The sequence below is a fragment of the Epinephelus fuscoguttatus genome, linkage group LG6 (genome assembly GCF_011397635.1).
Source record: "Epinephelus fuscoguttatus linkage group LG6, E.fuscoguttatus.final_Chr_v1".
Taxonomy (NCBI): Eukaryota; Metazoa; Chordata; class Actinopteri; order Perciformes; family Serranidae; genus Epinephelus; species Epinephelus fuscoguttatus.
In genome coordinates this window covers 23,273,386-23,289,566 of record NC_064757.1, presented here as the reverse complement: position 1 = coordinate 23,289,566, position 16,181 = coordinate 23,273,386, and the positions used below count along the sequence as shown (strand labels likewise).

General features: G+C 40.6%; 4 protein-coding genes across 8 annotated transcripts; 1 reads left to right on the top strand and 3 right to left on the bottom strand.

Annotated features, from left to right (window-relative positions):
- Positions 1-613: 613 nt before the first annotated feature.
- Positions 614-2,473, bottom strand: spaw (southpaw). Its single transcript, XM_049578985.1, has 3 exons — positions 2,200-2,473; positions 1,014-1,819; positions 614-917 (listed from the first exon to the last, which is right to left on the bottom strand). The coding sequence occupies exons 1-3, from the start codon at positions 2,471-2,473 to the stop codon at positions 765-767; spliced, it is 1,233 nt and encodes a 410-aa protein (XP_049434942.1). The 3' UTR covers positions 614-764.
- Positions 2,474-2,926: 453 nt separating this feature from the next.
- On the bottom strand, positions 2,927-6,568 carry dguok (deoxyguanosine kinase). Of its 3 annotated transcripts, none has more exons than XM_049578388.1 (8): positions 6,325-6,568; positions 5,942-6,009; positions 5,726-5,835; positions 5,435-5,634; positions 5,002-5,149; positions 4,679-4,794; positions 4,175-4,274; positions 2,927-3,438 (listed from the first exon to the last, which is right to left on the bottom strand). In XM_049578388.1, the coding sequence occupies exons 1-8, from the start codon at positions 6,339-6,341 to the stop codon at positions 3,412-3,414; spliced, it is 786 nt and encodes a 261-aa protein (XP_049434345.1). In that variant the 5' UTR covers positions 6,342-6,568; the 3' UTR covers positions 2,927-3,411. The 3 variants fall into 3 exon arrangements, with proteins under 3 accessions (XP_049434345.1, XP_049434344.1, XP_049434343.1); XM_049578387.1 differs by having other exon boundaries at positions 5,942-6,119; positions 6,325-6,565; XM_049578386.1 differs by having other exon boundaries at positions 5,942-6,566.
- A 1,528-nt stretch (positions 6,569-8,096) lies between these two features.
- Positions 8,097-12,035, bottom strand: tcn2 (transcobalamin II). Its single transcript, XM_049578385.1, has 10 exons — positions 11,928-12,035; positions 11,541-11,651; positions 10,887-11,076; positions 10,630-10,799; positions 10,107-10,259; positions 9,508-9,680; positions 9,231-9,405; positions 8,972-9,152; positions 8,760-8,878; positions 8,097-8,474 (listed from the first exon to the last, which is right to left on the bottom strand). Exons 2-10 carry the CDS (start codon positions 11,596-11,598, stop codon positions 8,413-8,415), a joined length of 1,281 nt encoding a protein of 426 aa, XP_049434342.1. The 5' UTR covers positions 11,599-11,651; positions 11,928-12,035; the 3' UTR covers positions 8,097-8,412.
- A 146-nt stretch (positions 12,036-12,181) lies between these two features.
- Positions 12,182-16,056, top strand: ccdc117 (coiled-coil domain containing 117). Of its 3 annotated transcripts, none has more exons than XM_049578391.1 (6): positions 12,182-12,681; positions 12,940-13,137; positions 13,275-13,322; positions 13,416-13,688; positions 14,815-14,961; positions 15,089-16,056. In XM_049578391.1, exons 2-6 carry the CDS (start codon positions 12,995-12,997, stop codon positions 15,321-15,323), a joined length of 846 nt encoding a protein of 281 aa, XP_049434348.1. In that variant the 5' UTR covers positions 12,182-12,681; positions 12,940-12,994; the 3' UTR covers positions 15,324-16,056. The 3 variants fall into 3 exon arrangements, with proteins under 3 accessions (XP_049434348.1, XP_049434349.1, XP_049434347.1); XM_049578392.1 differs by having other exon boundaries at positions 13,018-13,137; positions 13,272-13,322; positions 15,089-16,054; XM_049578390.1 differs by having other exon boundaries at positions 13,272-13,322; positions 15,089-16,053.
- Positions 16,057-16,181: the final 125 nt, after the last annotated feature.

Genomic DNA, 16,181 nt, shown 5'->3' with positions numbered 1-16,181 from the left:
TACTAAATCTGTAGCACTAAAGTCTTTTATTTTGAAAACCATCTGAATTTATGAGTCCCCTTCTTTAAAATATTCTGTTGCCAATTTCAAACTGCAATTTAAAAAAACGTTTTTCCCAGTTTACTTATTTTTAGAGTTCACAACTTTCATAATTTAAAAAAGAGCAGCTAAATTCTAATTTAATAGTGGAGCTTAAAAAAACATAAAACATCATGTGAAATTTAAACACTACTAAATCTATAGCTCTAAAGATTTTATTTTGAAAACAATCTGAAATTATGAGTCCCCGTCTTTAAAGTATTCTGTGGTCAATTTCAAACGGTGCAATTTAAAAAAAAAAATCTATCCAGTTTATATATTTTTAGAGTTCATAACTTTAATTAGAAAATTCAAGCACCCAATATTAAGAAAAAGTAAATGTATTGAGCAACAAAAAAAACATAAAACATCAGAGTCGTGTCAAAATAAAATGCTTTAATATATGTTTTTATATTTTATGTACAAAATATACATTATAACGTATAAATAGATACTAAAGATATATACGATTATGTAACACCCAGTGTGGATGAAATATTTTGTCCTTCAAACTCAACAGTCCTATCCCGTCATTTGTTGTAAGAGGCCATGATTAGGAACTTAAATTTAATATTTGAACATTATTTTTGACACAACAGTAAAGAAGCAGCTGAAATAAAGCTCAAGATTATGCTCCATCAGTTGTTGCTCTTGTGACTGCAGTGAAACCAGGGACATGTTGGCATTCAGTGACATCCACACTCTTCAACGATCATGTCCTCGTGATGCCGCAGGGCCAAGTCGTCCTGCTCGAAGTACAGCATGGAGAGTGGGCTGAGGCGCGTTGGCACACAGGACGGGCATGACACTCTCTCTGGATGGTGATGTTGCAAGAGGCTCTGAAAGATACATGAATAATTTACGTGAATAAACCAGCAACGAAACAAGAACTGTTCAAGTCTAAAGAGTTGAACCGGGTTGAAAATCAGTCTCACCTGCATGTATGCATGGTTGGTGGGGTTGAAGGACTCATCCAGCGGTGAAGGACATTCCCCCTCACAGCGAAATGCATTGTAGCGTTTAGGGTGCACGATCCACTCGTCCCAGCCGATGTGGTCAAAGTCCACCCACATGTCTACTCTCCGACACAGCGGCCTCTGGGTTGGCTCTGTTGTTGGTGCAGCAGTGGGTGAAGCTTCTGCAGCCACCCTCATCCTCTCCATCCTGTTCCTTTTGTGGCGTCGACTTTGACGGTCACTGCTGACTCTGTCCATCTTCACATATTTGGAGTTCTCCACCGTGTGAATGAGGCTGTGTGCTGTGTGGCCTTCCTGGGGCACATTGTGTTTGGAGAAGATGACCATCATGACCCGGTTTGTGGTTGGATGGTGTATTTTTCTTTGTGTCAATCCCAGATTCTTGAGGAGGGACTTCCCCCCGTCATCTCCAGCACCGCTCCCATTGTCCGCCTCGGGTTCTCCTGAGGCCTCTTGGCTCAACACTCCATCTCCCTGGTACAGCCAGTATTTTAGCAGCGCAGTCACATTAAAAACCTTCCAGGAGGACTTTGCGCTGCTGGCTGATGTGTCAAAGCTCCCCAGGAAAAGCTGCTCATCCTGGCATGACGTGCTGCCCAGGTCACAGTTCTGCTTTCCAGAGTGATATAAATCCACAGTGGCACGCCTGGAGGCGGAGAAAGCAGGAAGTCTGATCCGAAATTCTGCCAACTGGATAAACTCCCAAGTAGAGATGGACGACATGTCAAATGTGACTGTCCATCTTTCACCAACTTGATAGCAACCTAAAAATGAGACCGAACATGTAAATGAAAAGTCAGATTCACACACACAGAGCTGAGTGGAGGATTCTGGACAAACCAGATCCCCGGACAAATGTCACAGCACTGAGTGGGAGGGTGAACAGGACAGGATGTGTATTGAACCCCCCTGTGCAAGGATGTCTGAGGGCTAATACACACACCCACTCACATAAAACAGAGAAAGCCTTTAAAGTTGAATAAGCATTTTGGCACTTGCTGGGTTGTAAAGAGGGAGGGTCTGATAACACAGATAATGTACCAACCAAAGAGCTGCTGGAGGATAGAAACTAACACATACTGTATATAACATGCTGTATAACCATTAATGCATTTTAGCATTGGACAAATAACAGTTTACTCACCTCTGGCTGTCAGACTTATGACGGAATCAGAGCTGCGTACTGACGGGGTGTCACCTTGTGTTTTAAGGACAGCTACTGACGTCGAGGAATCAAAAGTCCGGAAGGAACGGTACAGCTGCATCATGTACATCGGGTATCTGCTGTGATGATTAAACGAGAGATTTCTGAATGCGAAACTAGTCTCGAGGCCTGAGAGATATCTGTGCCACTGAGTGGAGGAAACAGCTCCAAAAGAGCAGAGGAAGAATGTGCAGAAAACTGTCAGGACGTCCATTTTCTACTGAAACTCAAAATTGACTCTTAACCGCAATGAGAGAGGCAAAGATCTTCCTTCCTTCCTCCAGCTGCTCTCAGGCTGAAATGATGCTATGTACAGACGGAGCTCCAGACAGGCCCCTTTATAGTGGACAGCTGCCCTTTGATGACCCCTGAGCACTCCAGGCATCTCAACGGCCCCTCTGATCATCAGAGCACACCGGAGGGGGAGACAAAGAAAACATTTAGCCAAGGTCATTGTCCTGTCAAACTGCCTGGCCTTTTATACTCACTTTAGGAGCCTAATCCTTTTGACATGTAAAAATCCATTAACATCACTTAAAATGCTGTACAGCCATTAGCACCTTTCTGTTTAGTGACAGTGAAATTTCACACATACTGAAACTAATAAAACAAATACAAAATTTAAGAAAATCTTTGATTAAAAAAAGGACAGTATATCTCACACCAATTAAAAAGGAATACGTTTTTATTCATAAACAAACAACAAATATTATAGTTGTCCTATTAGCTTGCTCTTGTCTGTCAGTAATGTGTAAAGCAGTAACATACACAAAAACTCTGATGCTCAGTAAATGTGTTTCCAGATGGTCCCAGCAGTGATAGCACTGACTTAGTTTTGATGGAAGTGAATAAACATGACAATATAAGAAGTAACTTTAGCTAGCAACTGAATTTAAAAAACATAAACATGCAAACAAAATGTTGAAGAAAAAAAGTGACAATCTAAAAGTCTTTTCAGAGGTAACACATTGATGTACAGATGTAGTATGGTCCTGCAGCTTATTAAAAAGAGAGCATTTTATATTGTGTTTTATTTTCTTCAGTGTATGAGAGGCTCATCTGTAGTTACAGGTCAGTTAACACAGTTGACTGACTGAGGTCTGTCTGGACTCATCTGTTCCCCACTGCTGACGGTAGCTGATGACAATCTTCTCACAAAGCATTGAAGAAGTTCTTCATCTGTGCGTGAAAAGATACTTTAGGATCACAGTGGATCAGAAACATGAAACACATCAAAAGTCAGATCAGAAAACAATAATGTGTCACTACAACGACGCTCCTTAGATCAAAGACTGTTAATCCCTGTACCACCAATATGGAAAATGAGTTCTGCTCTGATTCCTGCGCCTAAGTTTGAACCATTCAGAGCATCTAGACCAAAAATAAACTAGTTCAAAACCAGACAAACTAGTTCCCAGCCAAAAAAAGCTTTTTTCCTCTTAACCTGAAGTGCAAACTGTGACGACATGCATGGGCTTGTCATATTCTACAGTTTGGAAAGAGAGGATGAAAACTACAACAACAGAGATGTCACGTGAGAAATTGTTGATAAGGAAAGTGTGCAGTGGTCCATGCTTGTTTTTTGGTTGAAAGCAAATATCTGTAATAACAGAACAAATGTTCACAGGTAATTGATGCAATCTGACATTTTGCTACTACTATAACCCTCTCTGTTGATGACAAATTCTCGATTACAATGGTTTTGCTCAAAACTGATGGAAATGCAGGCTGCTTCGTTAGATAGCACCAAGGTTCCACGAAACCTGAATGGAACCAGTTCAAGAGAGCTACTGTGGTGGAAGATGTGTGGGATGTGTGAAGATGAGAAATAAGGGCTCAAACATTAGTATGGGGCCCTCATGTGGTTCCCCCTGGTGTAGCAGCTATTATGTCAAAGTGCAATAAATAAAAATACCTTTGTTATAAATTCCTCCTGCACCTCCGGGTCACTCTGAAACTCCACACTGGCATCGAGTTGTAACACTGGTATCCGTTTCAGCTTCTCAAAATGTATTCTGAAAAGAGAGAGTCGAGCTGTATTACACCGACCACCTCAGACCACACACTGCTGACCGTCATCTGTTCACAGCAGAGCAACAAACAGCTGCAGGGAGAGGCATTTAAATGGTGTCTGTCAAATAGGAATCTGAGTGAGGTATCCTATAATACAATGGCTGTACCACCACTGTTGTTTGACTTTTACTTTTTGAATTTTAATCCACTTTCATACTAGATTTTGATGAGATCGTTATGGCTATAAATACCAATTTTAAGTGTAATTTTCTTATAAATTTTTTACACGGTGCTTGTCGCCACCTAATTACAAAATGCCTCAAAAATGGTCCATCATCTTGATAACAGCTAAAAGGGAGTGTCTGAAGAGAACAAGCAGCACAGACATGCTGTCATTAGCACTCACTCAGTGGTCTTCTCAACGAGCCACTTCTCATGCTGAACGTGCAGCTTATCCAGATAGTCCAGTTTCACTCCTTTCTCTTCTGCCCTTCCCCGACGCTCCAGACGCTCCATACATTTCTGAGTGATAACAAAAGTATGTCTTTGTGTCTTTTTCAACATAAAATAGAGTACAGGTCAATTTACAGTAAAATTATGCAAATACAAACAGCTACAAGCTGATATGTTGTGCTGTAAACATCTTTTTTCTCTCATGAGATATTGTTAGATTTATTGTATCGCTTGAATGTAACATGAAGTGTAACATGAAATCTCTTGTGTTCATACCTCTGGAGGGGCTCTGAGGTAGATGATGCCCTCCAGCTCCACCTGGTGTCCAAACTGGTCTGCCAGGAGGGAGTGCCAGTCCTGGTACACTGCCCACTCTGTAGAGTTGATGCAACCCAGCTCAAACATGTTCAGGGCGAAAATGTATCTGACAGGACAGAGAGCCAAATTTAATTATAAGCACACAAAATAAAAGAGAATGCATTTGCTCAATAAGTTAAATACTAAATACAGTACATATCTGTTTTATACTGATTCCATCTTGGGCACACCTTTGATGACCAGTAGTGGAAAAGTCTACAGCTCACTCTGGATGAAACAGCTTTGGTCAAGAAGACATCTTCTCGACCATATGGGACTATTATGAGTCTTCTCACAACTTAAGTTCCCCTGACATGATTTCATTTTCACTTTCCTGTCCTGACCCACTCACCTGTCGCTGTAGATGGAGCGCTCATACACCTGGACAGGTGTTCCCTCTGAGCTGAGGAGGCGAGCTGGAGGAGGCTGCAGCTGCGTCCTCAGCCGGCTCATGCAGGAATATGTCTGAAATGTGTACGACCAGCGCTGAGGGTCCTGGTACATCATCTGCAGCAGGTTGCTGACTGTCTTCTGAGGGGACGTGTCTGTCCCCTGTCAAAGACACAAATGGAAATGTGGTCAAGCTTGGCTCCCTTGGATGTTTGTTAGGAAAAGATGTAGAGGTCAGGAAATGTTTACGCACCTTCGAGGTCCCACTTTCAATATTCTGCCACTTGCTGACAGGTTCTGCCACCACCTCCCAGTCTGGACAAGCTGACTGTAAGAGTCTTGCAAAGGTCGACTTTCCAACAGCTGTTGTGTCAGAGCACATAACACAGATCACATGTTACTAACAGTCAATCAGTCAATTTGGCACATAAACTCTTATTGTGAAACACTGTAAATACACTGGTCTCACCAATGTTGCCCTCGATAGAAACTCTCTTCACTCGAGCTGCTCCATTCTCAGTTGAAGTCGACAGACACCTTGAACAAGAAAAACTGAGCCTCCGTGACTTGTTAGCCATAGTACGTAGGTTAGTTATTTGTGTTATGGCTGTGTTTCCAACTCTAAGGAGACTGTCAGGTGTCGTCCACTGTGGAGGAGGCGCATTCATGTTATATCCAAATCTCTTGACCTGTGTCACCCCTGTTTTCAGCTTGGAAACACGGTTGAACAGAATGCATCGATACAGGGCAGACATTGTGACAGGCATAAATACAACTACAAAGATATAATCACATTAATCTACATATCACTTGGTGTTAGCTCATATTGGTGTTAGTAAGACTTCTCATTACCGCTGAGCTAATCTCATGGTCGCTAGCTCCTCCTCTCCATGAGGTAACGTTATGCTAACGTGAACTTTCGGTATGACTGATCGACTTGTAGCTAAAAGTGCTACCTATGCTACATTTATAAACATCGATATATCGGCTAAAATGTTCCCGTGGCGTCCGGACTTTAGTTTCGCATATTAATTAATTAACAATTAAATTGTGTCTAAGGTCTAAATGCTACAAACAGTAGCAATATAAATATAAATCACAATATAAATCACTTCCGGTGTCGTGTAGCGTACTTTCACAATAAAAGTCTTTTGACAAATCACATGTTTGAGGAGAAAATTGGTGGCAAGTGACAAAATTCACGTTTGCTTCGATTTAATATGTTTACCGAACAGACATAAGGACTGCTGTGTGTTTATACAGCATGGTTTGAAATGGTGACGACCCCAGTTTGGTCATAATCAGCAAGTACTTCAGTTCTGCCCTCAGGTTAACCTGCAGATGGATGAGGAGGTGAGTTGCTTTATTTCTGCTTATGCAAAACGTCATTAAATATTTATTTAGTCAGTAAAAATGAAGACGTTTTTCAGCAGAAAGAACTACATTTGTTACATTAATGTGTTTAAGTCACTCAACAACTTATTTTAAGAATTTGGTCAAAATCAAAAACATTTTTGATATTTTTGAGTAGGATGGAATCAAAGTAAATAAGTTAGAATATCTTAAATGAATTTGACCACATGACCACTAAATATCACCACAACTTTTGGATAAATATTAAGTTGATTCAAGTTCAAGTTTTTTTGAGGTTAAAGCAAGTCATGTTGGTTGTATTAAACTAATGGAGTTGGTCAGATTATCAAAGACTCATAGGACTGACTCAATAATGCCAAAGTTGGAACTGTTTTTTAAGTTGAACCAGTGGGTTATTTTTTTAGTGTATAACCCATAAAATGTCGTTTTTCCAAATTGTTTTTACAAAAATATATATATGTGAAATTTTAAGCAGTACAGTTTTAGCTGTTTATCGAGCATGTATCTGTGGACAATGTATGTTTAATCTTGTCACTGATTCGTCTCTTTATTTATCATCGTATTCATAAGTCCTAACATTTTCTTGTTATCTAATGACATTTAAAGTACTTAATAATAGCACACACATTGTGGTGTCTGTATCAGTTTGATCTAAACTTACCTGTTGCAGAGTTCACTTTTCACTGATTTTCACGAACAAACAAAAATACACTTTAATGTGGCATCAGAGTGACATTTAAACTTGTTTGCTGGGGAATAATAAGTATTTCTGTTGACACCATCAACATCAGCAAGACATTTTATCAAAAATGTTAATACCCTACTGTGTTTGAACAAAAGTGTTAAAGTGGGACAGTTACTTGTGTCAAAAAAGGGTGATTTTTAAGACATCCAGTGTTATATTTCATTCACTCATGCCACTTAAAGAACTTTTAAAACTGTAAGAAGCTCCATGAAAATTTCAGCTGAAAGAAATAACTTATTTTAACACCAAACAAGTGATTAAGTACTTCATGTGTTTGGATCTCAGTAGATTTTTCTGACATTACTGCATGTGTGACAACAATTAACTTTCATAATCCATTATAAACGTGCTTAACATGTGCAATAAAAATAGTTACACCAAAATAACAATTTTTTCATTAGCTGTGTTAGTTTGTAAAGAAATCTCATGTGATTTAAGAATTTAATTGATTGTCATTAGCCTATTATTCATATTTTTTTGGAATAAAAACACAAACCCACAGAAATTCTTCATTTAAAAAGCCATCCAAACTTTTATTTGTTTAAAAAAACACAATCATGCTTTCTAAGACATTTTAATAAACATTTCACAATCATTTAACAAACCATCATAAAAAATCTTTATCATTTACATTCTGAAGACAGAATATTCACAAAGTCTGTTCATTTAGTTCTAAATTACACTTTTATTCAAGCTTCAAGCCTACTTGATGGCATCAGATGATTTAAGTATGATCAGTGCTAAAACAGCAAAGGATAGAGAAATGTCGAGACCCGACTGCTTTTGATCGTCATCAATCACTGTTGCATCTGCAGTGACCCTCAGTAGCTTGAGTTTTTGATGATGATCTTCTGAGCCACCTCAATCTTGTAATCATTGATACCTGAAAGAAAAAGCAAAACTTTGTTTATTAGGGTCTGGGCAGCTAAGCTGCCAGGACACTACTGTAATTTATTTTATATTTGTTTTTTTTTTTTAAGTTGATTTATTTGTGCAGGGACAATACACATTAATCAACAACAACATTTACACATTGCTGTAAATGCACCAGCATTAGCATTAGCAATTTTAACCAAAGTGAAATTGTAGCAGCAGAAAAGAAGAAGAGAATGCTCTATTATACTATACTACTATATACTATAATATGTATGTGTATGTGAGTCCTCACCCTCAGTGAGTGCAGTGCCATCAGAGGAGAGGTGCCAGTATCTGCGGTCGCTCTGTCTGGCCTGCTCTCCGTTCACCATACTTAAGAAAGGCCCCCACAGACTGGACTCTTTCTCAAACCTGCAAACCAAATATTACTTAATATTGACAATCACACAAGATTTCAAAGGAGCTATGAAAAGAAATACACACAGACACATTATATGAACTCACGTGAAGCCAACATCTTTTCCACTGAGCAGTTCAAGGGCCTGCAGCAGAGAGCTGCCCTTTGGCACATTCACAGAGTACAGAGCAGCTGCTCCACTGGCCGTCACCACCTCCACCATCACAGCCACTTCGGTCTTGCTTGGTAAAACCACCACAGGATCTACGGGCTCCAGCACCAGAGAGTCTGTAAGAACACACACACTGTGAAAACACAACCAGAAACCACAGTGACCACAGGGGGCAGACATAACGCTGCACGTACCATCCTCATTGCGACACTCCTTGCTTTTAACCAACAGGTAGGATTTCTTCTGCAGAGCTGGCAGGATCTGAGATACAGCCATGGGGTTGTGGTACGTGTTGCCTCTGGCACCTGTCCTCATGGCCTCCATTGAGGCAGCACAGTCTGCAATATGGGTGCCCATTGCCAATAAGGCCTGGAACACAACAAATGAGAACATTTAAACTGAGAAAATTTTGTTTCATGCAGTGAAAGAGACAAAGGGAGCTGGACAAAAAATAAGGAAAAGGATCCTTACTTGCACTGCGAGGCCTGTGCTGAACTCATTGCCAATATGACCGTCGTTCCGTCGAGCGGCCAAGAGCTTCTCCTTGATCTTGCTGAGAGCTGTGTCGAGCTCAGCAGCATTCTGCACATGAGAACCAGAGTCCTTTACACACTGGAGCGCCATTCCAGCCATGGCGTAGGTGTCTAAAGAGAGAATGAAGATGAAATGTGTCATTGTGGTTACTGGATTCCTTTCAAAGTCCAAGTCGAGTTGCAAGTCTTTTGATTTTGTCAAGGCGTGGCTTAAGTAATTTATTTTGTGACTCGGGGTCAAGTCATTTGACTCGAGTCCACACCTCTGGAGATGACCCACTAGTAAAATTTATCTCAGGTAACTAATGTGTTTAAAATATGTCTCTAAATGGAATGCAACATCACACAGCACAGGTTTTATCTTTCACACTGTCGCACTCCACCATAGACAGTTTGCAGTCCTATATCTTAGTCCACAGTATGAGTGTTGTGTAAACTATCATAGGGCAATTCATTGATCATTTTTACCATTAGGTTTGCCTGCACATCTTCTATTTAATCATAGAATAAGAAAACATTTAGGCATGTTAAACTCACCAGTACTCTCGGAGTCTCCATGTTTGAAGTGCTCATTTTCTACCGCCTTGATGAGCTTGTTGCTGACATGGTTGTTGACCCTGATGCCACTCACGCAAAGAGCAAGCACACCCAGAGAGTACTGGTAATAGTTGGTCAAAGGGCGGTGGCTGACTGTGCAAAGGAGAGGAGAAATAAAAGAAACCAAATTATGGTCAAACACGACTTGACAGTGACATTCAAGAGATTGAAATGTATTTTAAGTTCTTCATATTTCAGTTTCAATGGAATTAGTTAATAGTTGCTCTTATGACTAATTTCAAAACTGAAATAAAATGTTTAAGTCATAAAGAAAATAACATGCATTGGAATTAGCTGTTTGTTGTAATTTTACACTTTCAAATACATTTTCTTGGATTTCCTTTCCAAAGAAATATCCTCACTAGACAAGCTTTGAACTCATTTTGTAACAGGATGTAAAACAGGACGGTGAACACTTTTTATGACAACCATTGGCCTCCAAAAAGGTCAAAGGAAAACTTACAGGCAATGTGCTCTTTTTCTTGCTCCATCTGATTCTTCAGGTGTGTCAGCAGCTTCTCGCTCTTCTCACTGACGGTGAAGGTGACTGTGTTGAGGTCGTGGCAGGAGGACTTCAAAGCCAGAGTGTACAGCGCCAAGAGGCCGACCACAGACTGGCTGTTAGAGAGAGAGCTAAGGAACACCAGGGGAGAAGATCAGATTAATGGACATAATGATCTGAAATAGCGAGACATCTTTTTGTGTCAGACAGTGAAATACCTCTGAAGGTCATTGTGCAAATCATTTTTCAGTTTATTCAGGTGTTCATTCTCCTTGGCGAGGTTGTGGTTATCAGAAAGCCGTAAAGCCAAGTGGACACTGGGATTGGGGAGTCCTTCCTGTGTCTCCAGAGAGCGGAGGAGATTCTTATTGAGTGTTAGGTGCAGCTCTCTGTTGGATCCTTCAGTATCTGGATTCAAATATTAAAAGAAAAAAAATGTTTTTCAGAAATTTTGATCACAGATGTAAAAATATTTCAGTAACATTCTCTTGCTGACATCAACTTGAACTTTCAGAGCATTGCGACATCAGAACTGCAGCATCAGCAGTCATAACAAGAGGAAACAAAGACTGAGGGGACGTCTGTCTTTGCTAAAAGAAGAGTCATTGCTGTTCAAGATCCAAATATCTCAATGTCTGTCCTGAATCAAAAAGGTGTCAACATTTTCTGTGATTTACACAACTTTTGTCAATAAGCAAGATGAAGGCCATTCAGATTCATGAAGTGGGTAATTGCAAAATAAGTGAATGTCCAGACCAGTGACTCAGTGTTTTTGTAAACTGGGTTATTCCTAGAGTTCAAATTAACTAAGAGCAGTCCGAGTTTTTTAATGATTGGTGATAAATGGATTAAAAAAAGAAAAAAAAACTTACCACATGGTTTACCAGAGACAAAAGCCAGGAGGCCTGTGACTATGACCAAAGACAGCATTCTGGGCAGCTTGTTAGATAACACAATCAGTCGAAATAAATCAATATATTCGCCTGAAACGAAAGAAGGCCTACTGTAAAATTGTCAGATAAAAAACTATTAGTGTAAAAGTATTTGCGTATTTGAGGAAGGCAGGTACACAGATATCTAAGAATAAAATAATATGATTGCAGTATACCTTTGGATTAACGTAAGATGCATAACAGACAACACAGCGCTGTTAGGTTAGTAAATAATATAATGTCGTGTTTATAATAAGCTATTATGGCAGCTGTTTGGTTAATAGCTTGTAAGCCTGTAACATTTTTGCAGTAAGCGCATTGTCTTACCTCCTCAAAGAGAGGGTGACTCCAGTGTGAAGATTAACAGCTGAGTGAGGACACAGGCAGAGACAACAGCTTCTAGTATTTCACTGTCACATGACTCGTTATTTGAGATGACACGACCATAAGAAAAGCAAGACGGCCCCTTTAAACCACACGAGCCAGGGCCGGTGACTGTAAACAAGGGGTGGGAGGGAACCATCTTGTCAACGTATGTACTCTTTGGCAAAAACGAACGTACAAAGACGACTCGGGTGTCCATCTTGCTTTACACAAACTGACGTTGGACTGAAGGTCGGAAACTGACATTTTAATTTAAGCTAGTTAACGTGGTGTCGGTGCTTCAATAAAAACGCCCCTTCGTTAACTTTGTTCCTGTTTCTCGCCAAGTGTTCAACGCAAACGTGAGTCGGTTTACAACTACTACAATTGCGGTTTACAAAACTACAACTCCCATAATTCCCCCAACGTAACATACGCACTTTCTAGAATCCTGACGACTCTTCTGGCGCGACTCACTTTTTCAGAGTAACTAAGATAAGCCAGCCCACCATTCAAGCAGTTCACGCCACAGAGCCCTTTAACGTGGGAGCTGTGTGTGTCCACAGGTTGTATCGACATTAAGTTAGCATGACTTGAGCGTGTAAAGCCTGTTGCTTCGTGCTAACGGGATTATTTCAACGGAAAACGATGTGACCTGACGGAGACGAGCTAACGTCAAACAACAACAAAAACACGAAGGGGCAGGGCAGTTGCACAGGTCTGTCCCTAACGCTGTTAACGTTATGTGTCTGGGTTACTTATTCAAAGTTGTTCATCAGAGTTATAACGTTAATATGTCATAATAATAGGTAGTTTTATCAGCCATGTCATATTAAGGTTTAGTGTAACAGTGGCGTTGTAGCTAGCTTAGACAGTCAGCCAGCTGTCCTTGTGTAAACTTGTGCGTCATGTTGGTTTATAGAGAATCATTTTATCAGCTCGTCTGATTGATATCAATGCTGATCTCCCACGTCAGATCTCTCAGTAGTTACCTTCTTGTCCCTTCAAATCATCTCACCGACTGGACCACCATGCACCACCCCGCTCCCACTAGCAGTGAACTGGGGTTTCTGCCAGACATGTACTCATTTTCAGGCCCCACAAGCCTTCCTGAGTTTAACCTCGGCTCTCCAAGTACGTCTGGAGATCTGCAGAGAGCAACTCTCTCCAGCAGGTATGTAGCTGGTTATTTAGGGGGTGTAAATCCCCTCCACACATTTGTCATAAATGCACTTGAGATGGCTTTTCAATCCTAACCTGACATTGTCTTATATTGTGGTTTGACACATCTGTCTCTCTGTCCCACAGCAGCTGGGAGACGAGATGCCTCAGGAAGCACAGGAGGAGAGTTGATGATGAGTAAGTGAAAGAGACACACTCAAAGTTTCACTTAACATTTGGCAGTGCTGGGAATAGTCACATGTTAGTGTTGAGACAATTCTGTTTCCCCAGGGGATGCAGTGCTAAAAGGAGGAGGTTAATGTTAGAGGCAGAGGAGGACATTTTAGAGACCTCAAACACAAGCACTCATCGTGACTGGCCGACAGCGAACAGCTGCCTGCCCCTGTCTGCCCAGCAAGCCAGCCCTGCACTTCCACAGCCCTGCACGGCGCCTCAGCCTTTGATTTTGCTGCAGCCCTCCACTGCTGCGTCCCGACCCGAGACAGAGAGCTCCTGCATGGAGATAGAGGCAGCTCAGAGGAAACTGCAGGAGATCGAAGACAGGTATGCAACTTGCAGGGTGTGGGAAAAAAGTTACAAAAACTGCTGACCACTGTCATGTTAGAATTAGACTTCAAACTCACAACTTATAACCAAAAATATCTATCTATCTATCCTTGGACATCTTGTGCTGACAGAGGGTACACTGCTTATATGGTTAAATGCTGTTGTGCTGTTGAATGCACTAATTAATTCAGGTGTACGTTGTCACAGTCTATTGTAAGTGAAAGAGAAGTAGTACATTCTTTTTATTCTGTTCAGGGTCACGAGGGGCTTGAGTTTATTCCAACATGCATGTAGTGAGAGGAGGGGTACACTCTGGAAAGGTCACAATCTATTACACATCAGAGTATACCCCAAAGTGACTTTGATTAAACAGACTAATCCTGTTTAAAATAGAACCAGGTGAACAGGCTCTTATTTGCTGTAAAGGTTTGTTTAGTTTGAGTTGTATACATGTGCCATAATTCAATAGTATCATTTTTTGTCTGGCCTGTTCTGTATCAAGATATCATGGGTCAGGCTCTAATGTCTCACTGAATGAGTTGAGTTTAAAAAGTACAAAATCTGTTGCAAACTGATCTTTAATATTTGAGAAAATATTTTAGTATTAGGATTTTGTTGTAAAGAAGTACTTGATTCATGATTTTGAATACTTAAAAGATATACTGTGCAGGATTGTCCTAAAAAACAATATGTAGACTCATGCAGGAGTATTCTCTCCACCAGATGTGTGGCGGTGTATTTTTCTGCAGAGACTCTGTATGTATTTTCTTATTTTCTGCGTTCGTAACGTTTATGGGTTAGGTCGGGGCTTTATTAAAAAAAGGTAGCAACCAGGTGCCCAACTAACATATACAGTATATGTCAGGCAGCTTTGTTTCTGCCAGTTTTCAAATACAGTCCACAGACTGTCCAGTATTTTCAGTTGCATCCACCTTTACATAGCTGAGATATTTGCTGGTTTCCCTTCTGGTACTGCAGCTCTCAACATTTAGCCACAACGGGTTTGTTTTGCCGTTCAGTGGTGGTGACGGCTTTAGGGGTTGTATCACATGACAAGGTGGTAACAACATATACTCTACCTTCTATTGCCTCAAGTAAGTACTGCAACTTTTATGTGTCAAAGAATAACGCTGGAGGATGACGATGAGGATGAAGATCTGGATGTAGAGCCTGCACAGAGACGGCCAGTGTTGGTGATCTCAGACAGTTTGAAGGAGGGTCTGCAGCGCGGCATCAGCGACATCCTACCACACACAGTAGCCCAGTCTGTGTATGTTCTCCTGATTCTGTTATTTGAACATTTAGTGTTTTATGAATCTTCCTCTTTGAGAAGCTGTCAACAATTTCTTTCCTCTGTGTTTATTTTGGTCTCACTTACTTCTTCTTCACCCCTTTAGGAGCCATTCCTGCATGGAGTTGGTGTTGTGGCGGCCACCAGATGATCCCTTCTGTCGGAAGCGAAAGGGCTCATTACAGAAACAGCGTAAACAACAGACAGTACCACGGCAACCCCCGACTCCGTGTCCATCTCCCACCCCCCACAGCCCCTCCAGTCCACCCTCAGACACACACTCTTCTCCGTACAGCTTTCCTGTGGCCCCCAGCTCTGGAGAGGAGGACATGGAAATGTAAAGGTGCTTAATGACCTTAAAAAAAAGACATGCCAAAGTAAGACTTGAAATGTAGTCGCACAAAAGACTATAAAAGGACTCCAAACCACTTAAAGTTGGTCAGTTTGGCAAGGCATGTTAGTGTTACATGAATATTGTGCCGTTTTGGACAGTTTGTGAAACATATCTTTTACTTTACAGTTATTTAGTTAAAGGTTTTTTAACTATAATCACGAGCAACCATATGTAAAACGTAACAGTGCTGACTGAATTAATCAGTTTCATTTATTTAAATCTCCAGTATTACTGTCACAATCTGAAGACTTTGAAAAGGTCTATAAACAGCCTTACATAACCAGTTTTGTATGACTTACAGAATTAATCTTTGCCATTAGAAACAAAATAATTTGTACATAATTTTGCCAAAGCCTGCCAACAAAACACTGATGTACTGTAAATACAATGTTCTTTGTTAAACATCAGTGTCTGAATTTTGTACAGTTTTTATGCCCATCTTCTGGGCATCAATAACAGGACACAAAATGCTGTTCCTGTGTGTTCACATTTACTCAGCATGCCTTTCTGCTTGCTGTTGTACTTGTTGTGGTAGAAGGGTTCTCTTCCTATAGTGCTTAGCAAGTACGCTATATTTTCGCTTTGAGAAATTCGTAAAGAAGTCATGGAAATGCACTTTTTATGATTTGATTGTATTTTCATGTATACAATACCAGAATTGCAACCAGCCATCGAGTGTTGTTAATTTTTATTTGTTTTTAAATAAACTTATACATTGTCCATAGAGATTCTGCTTTGCCTACTTGTTACATAGAGCCCGTTTTCACCGAACAGTACGGTATGGTACAGTTGAGTTTGGTACACT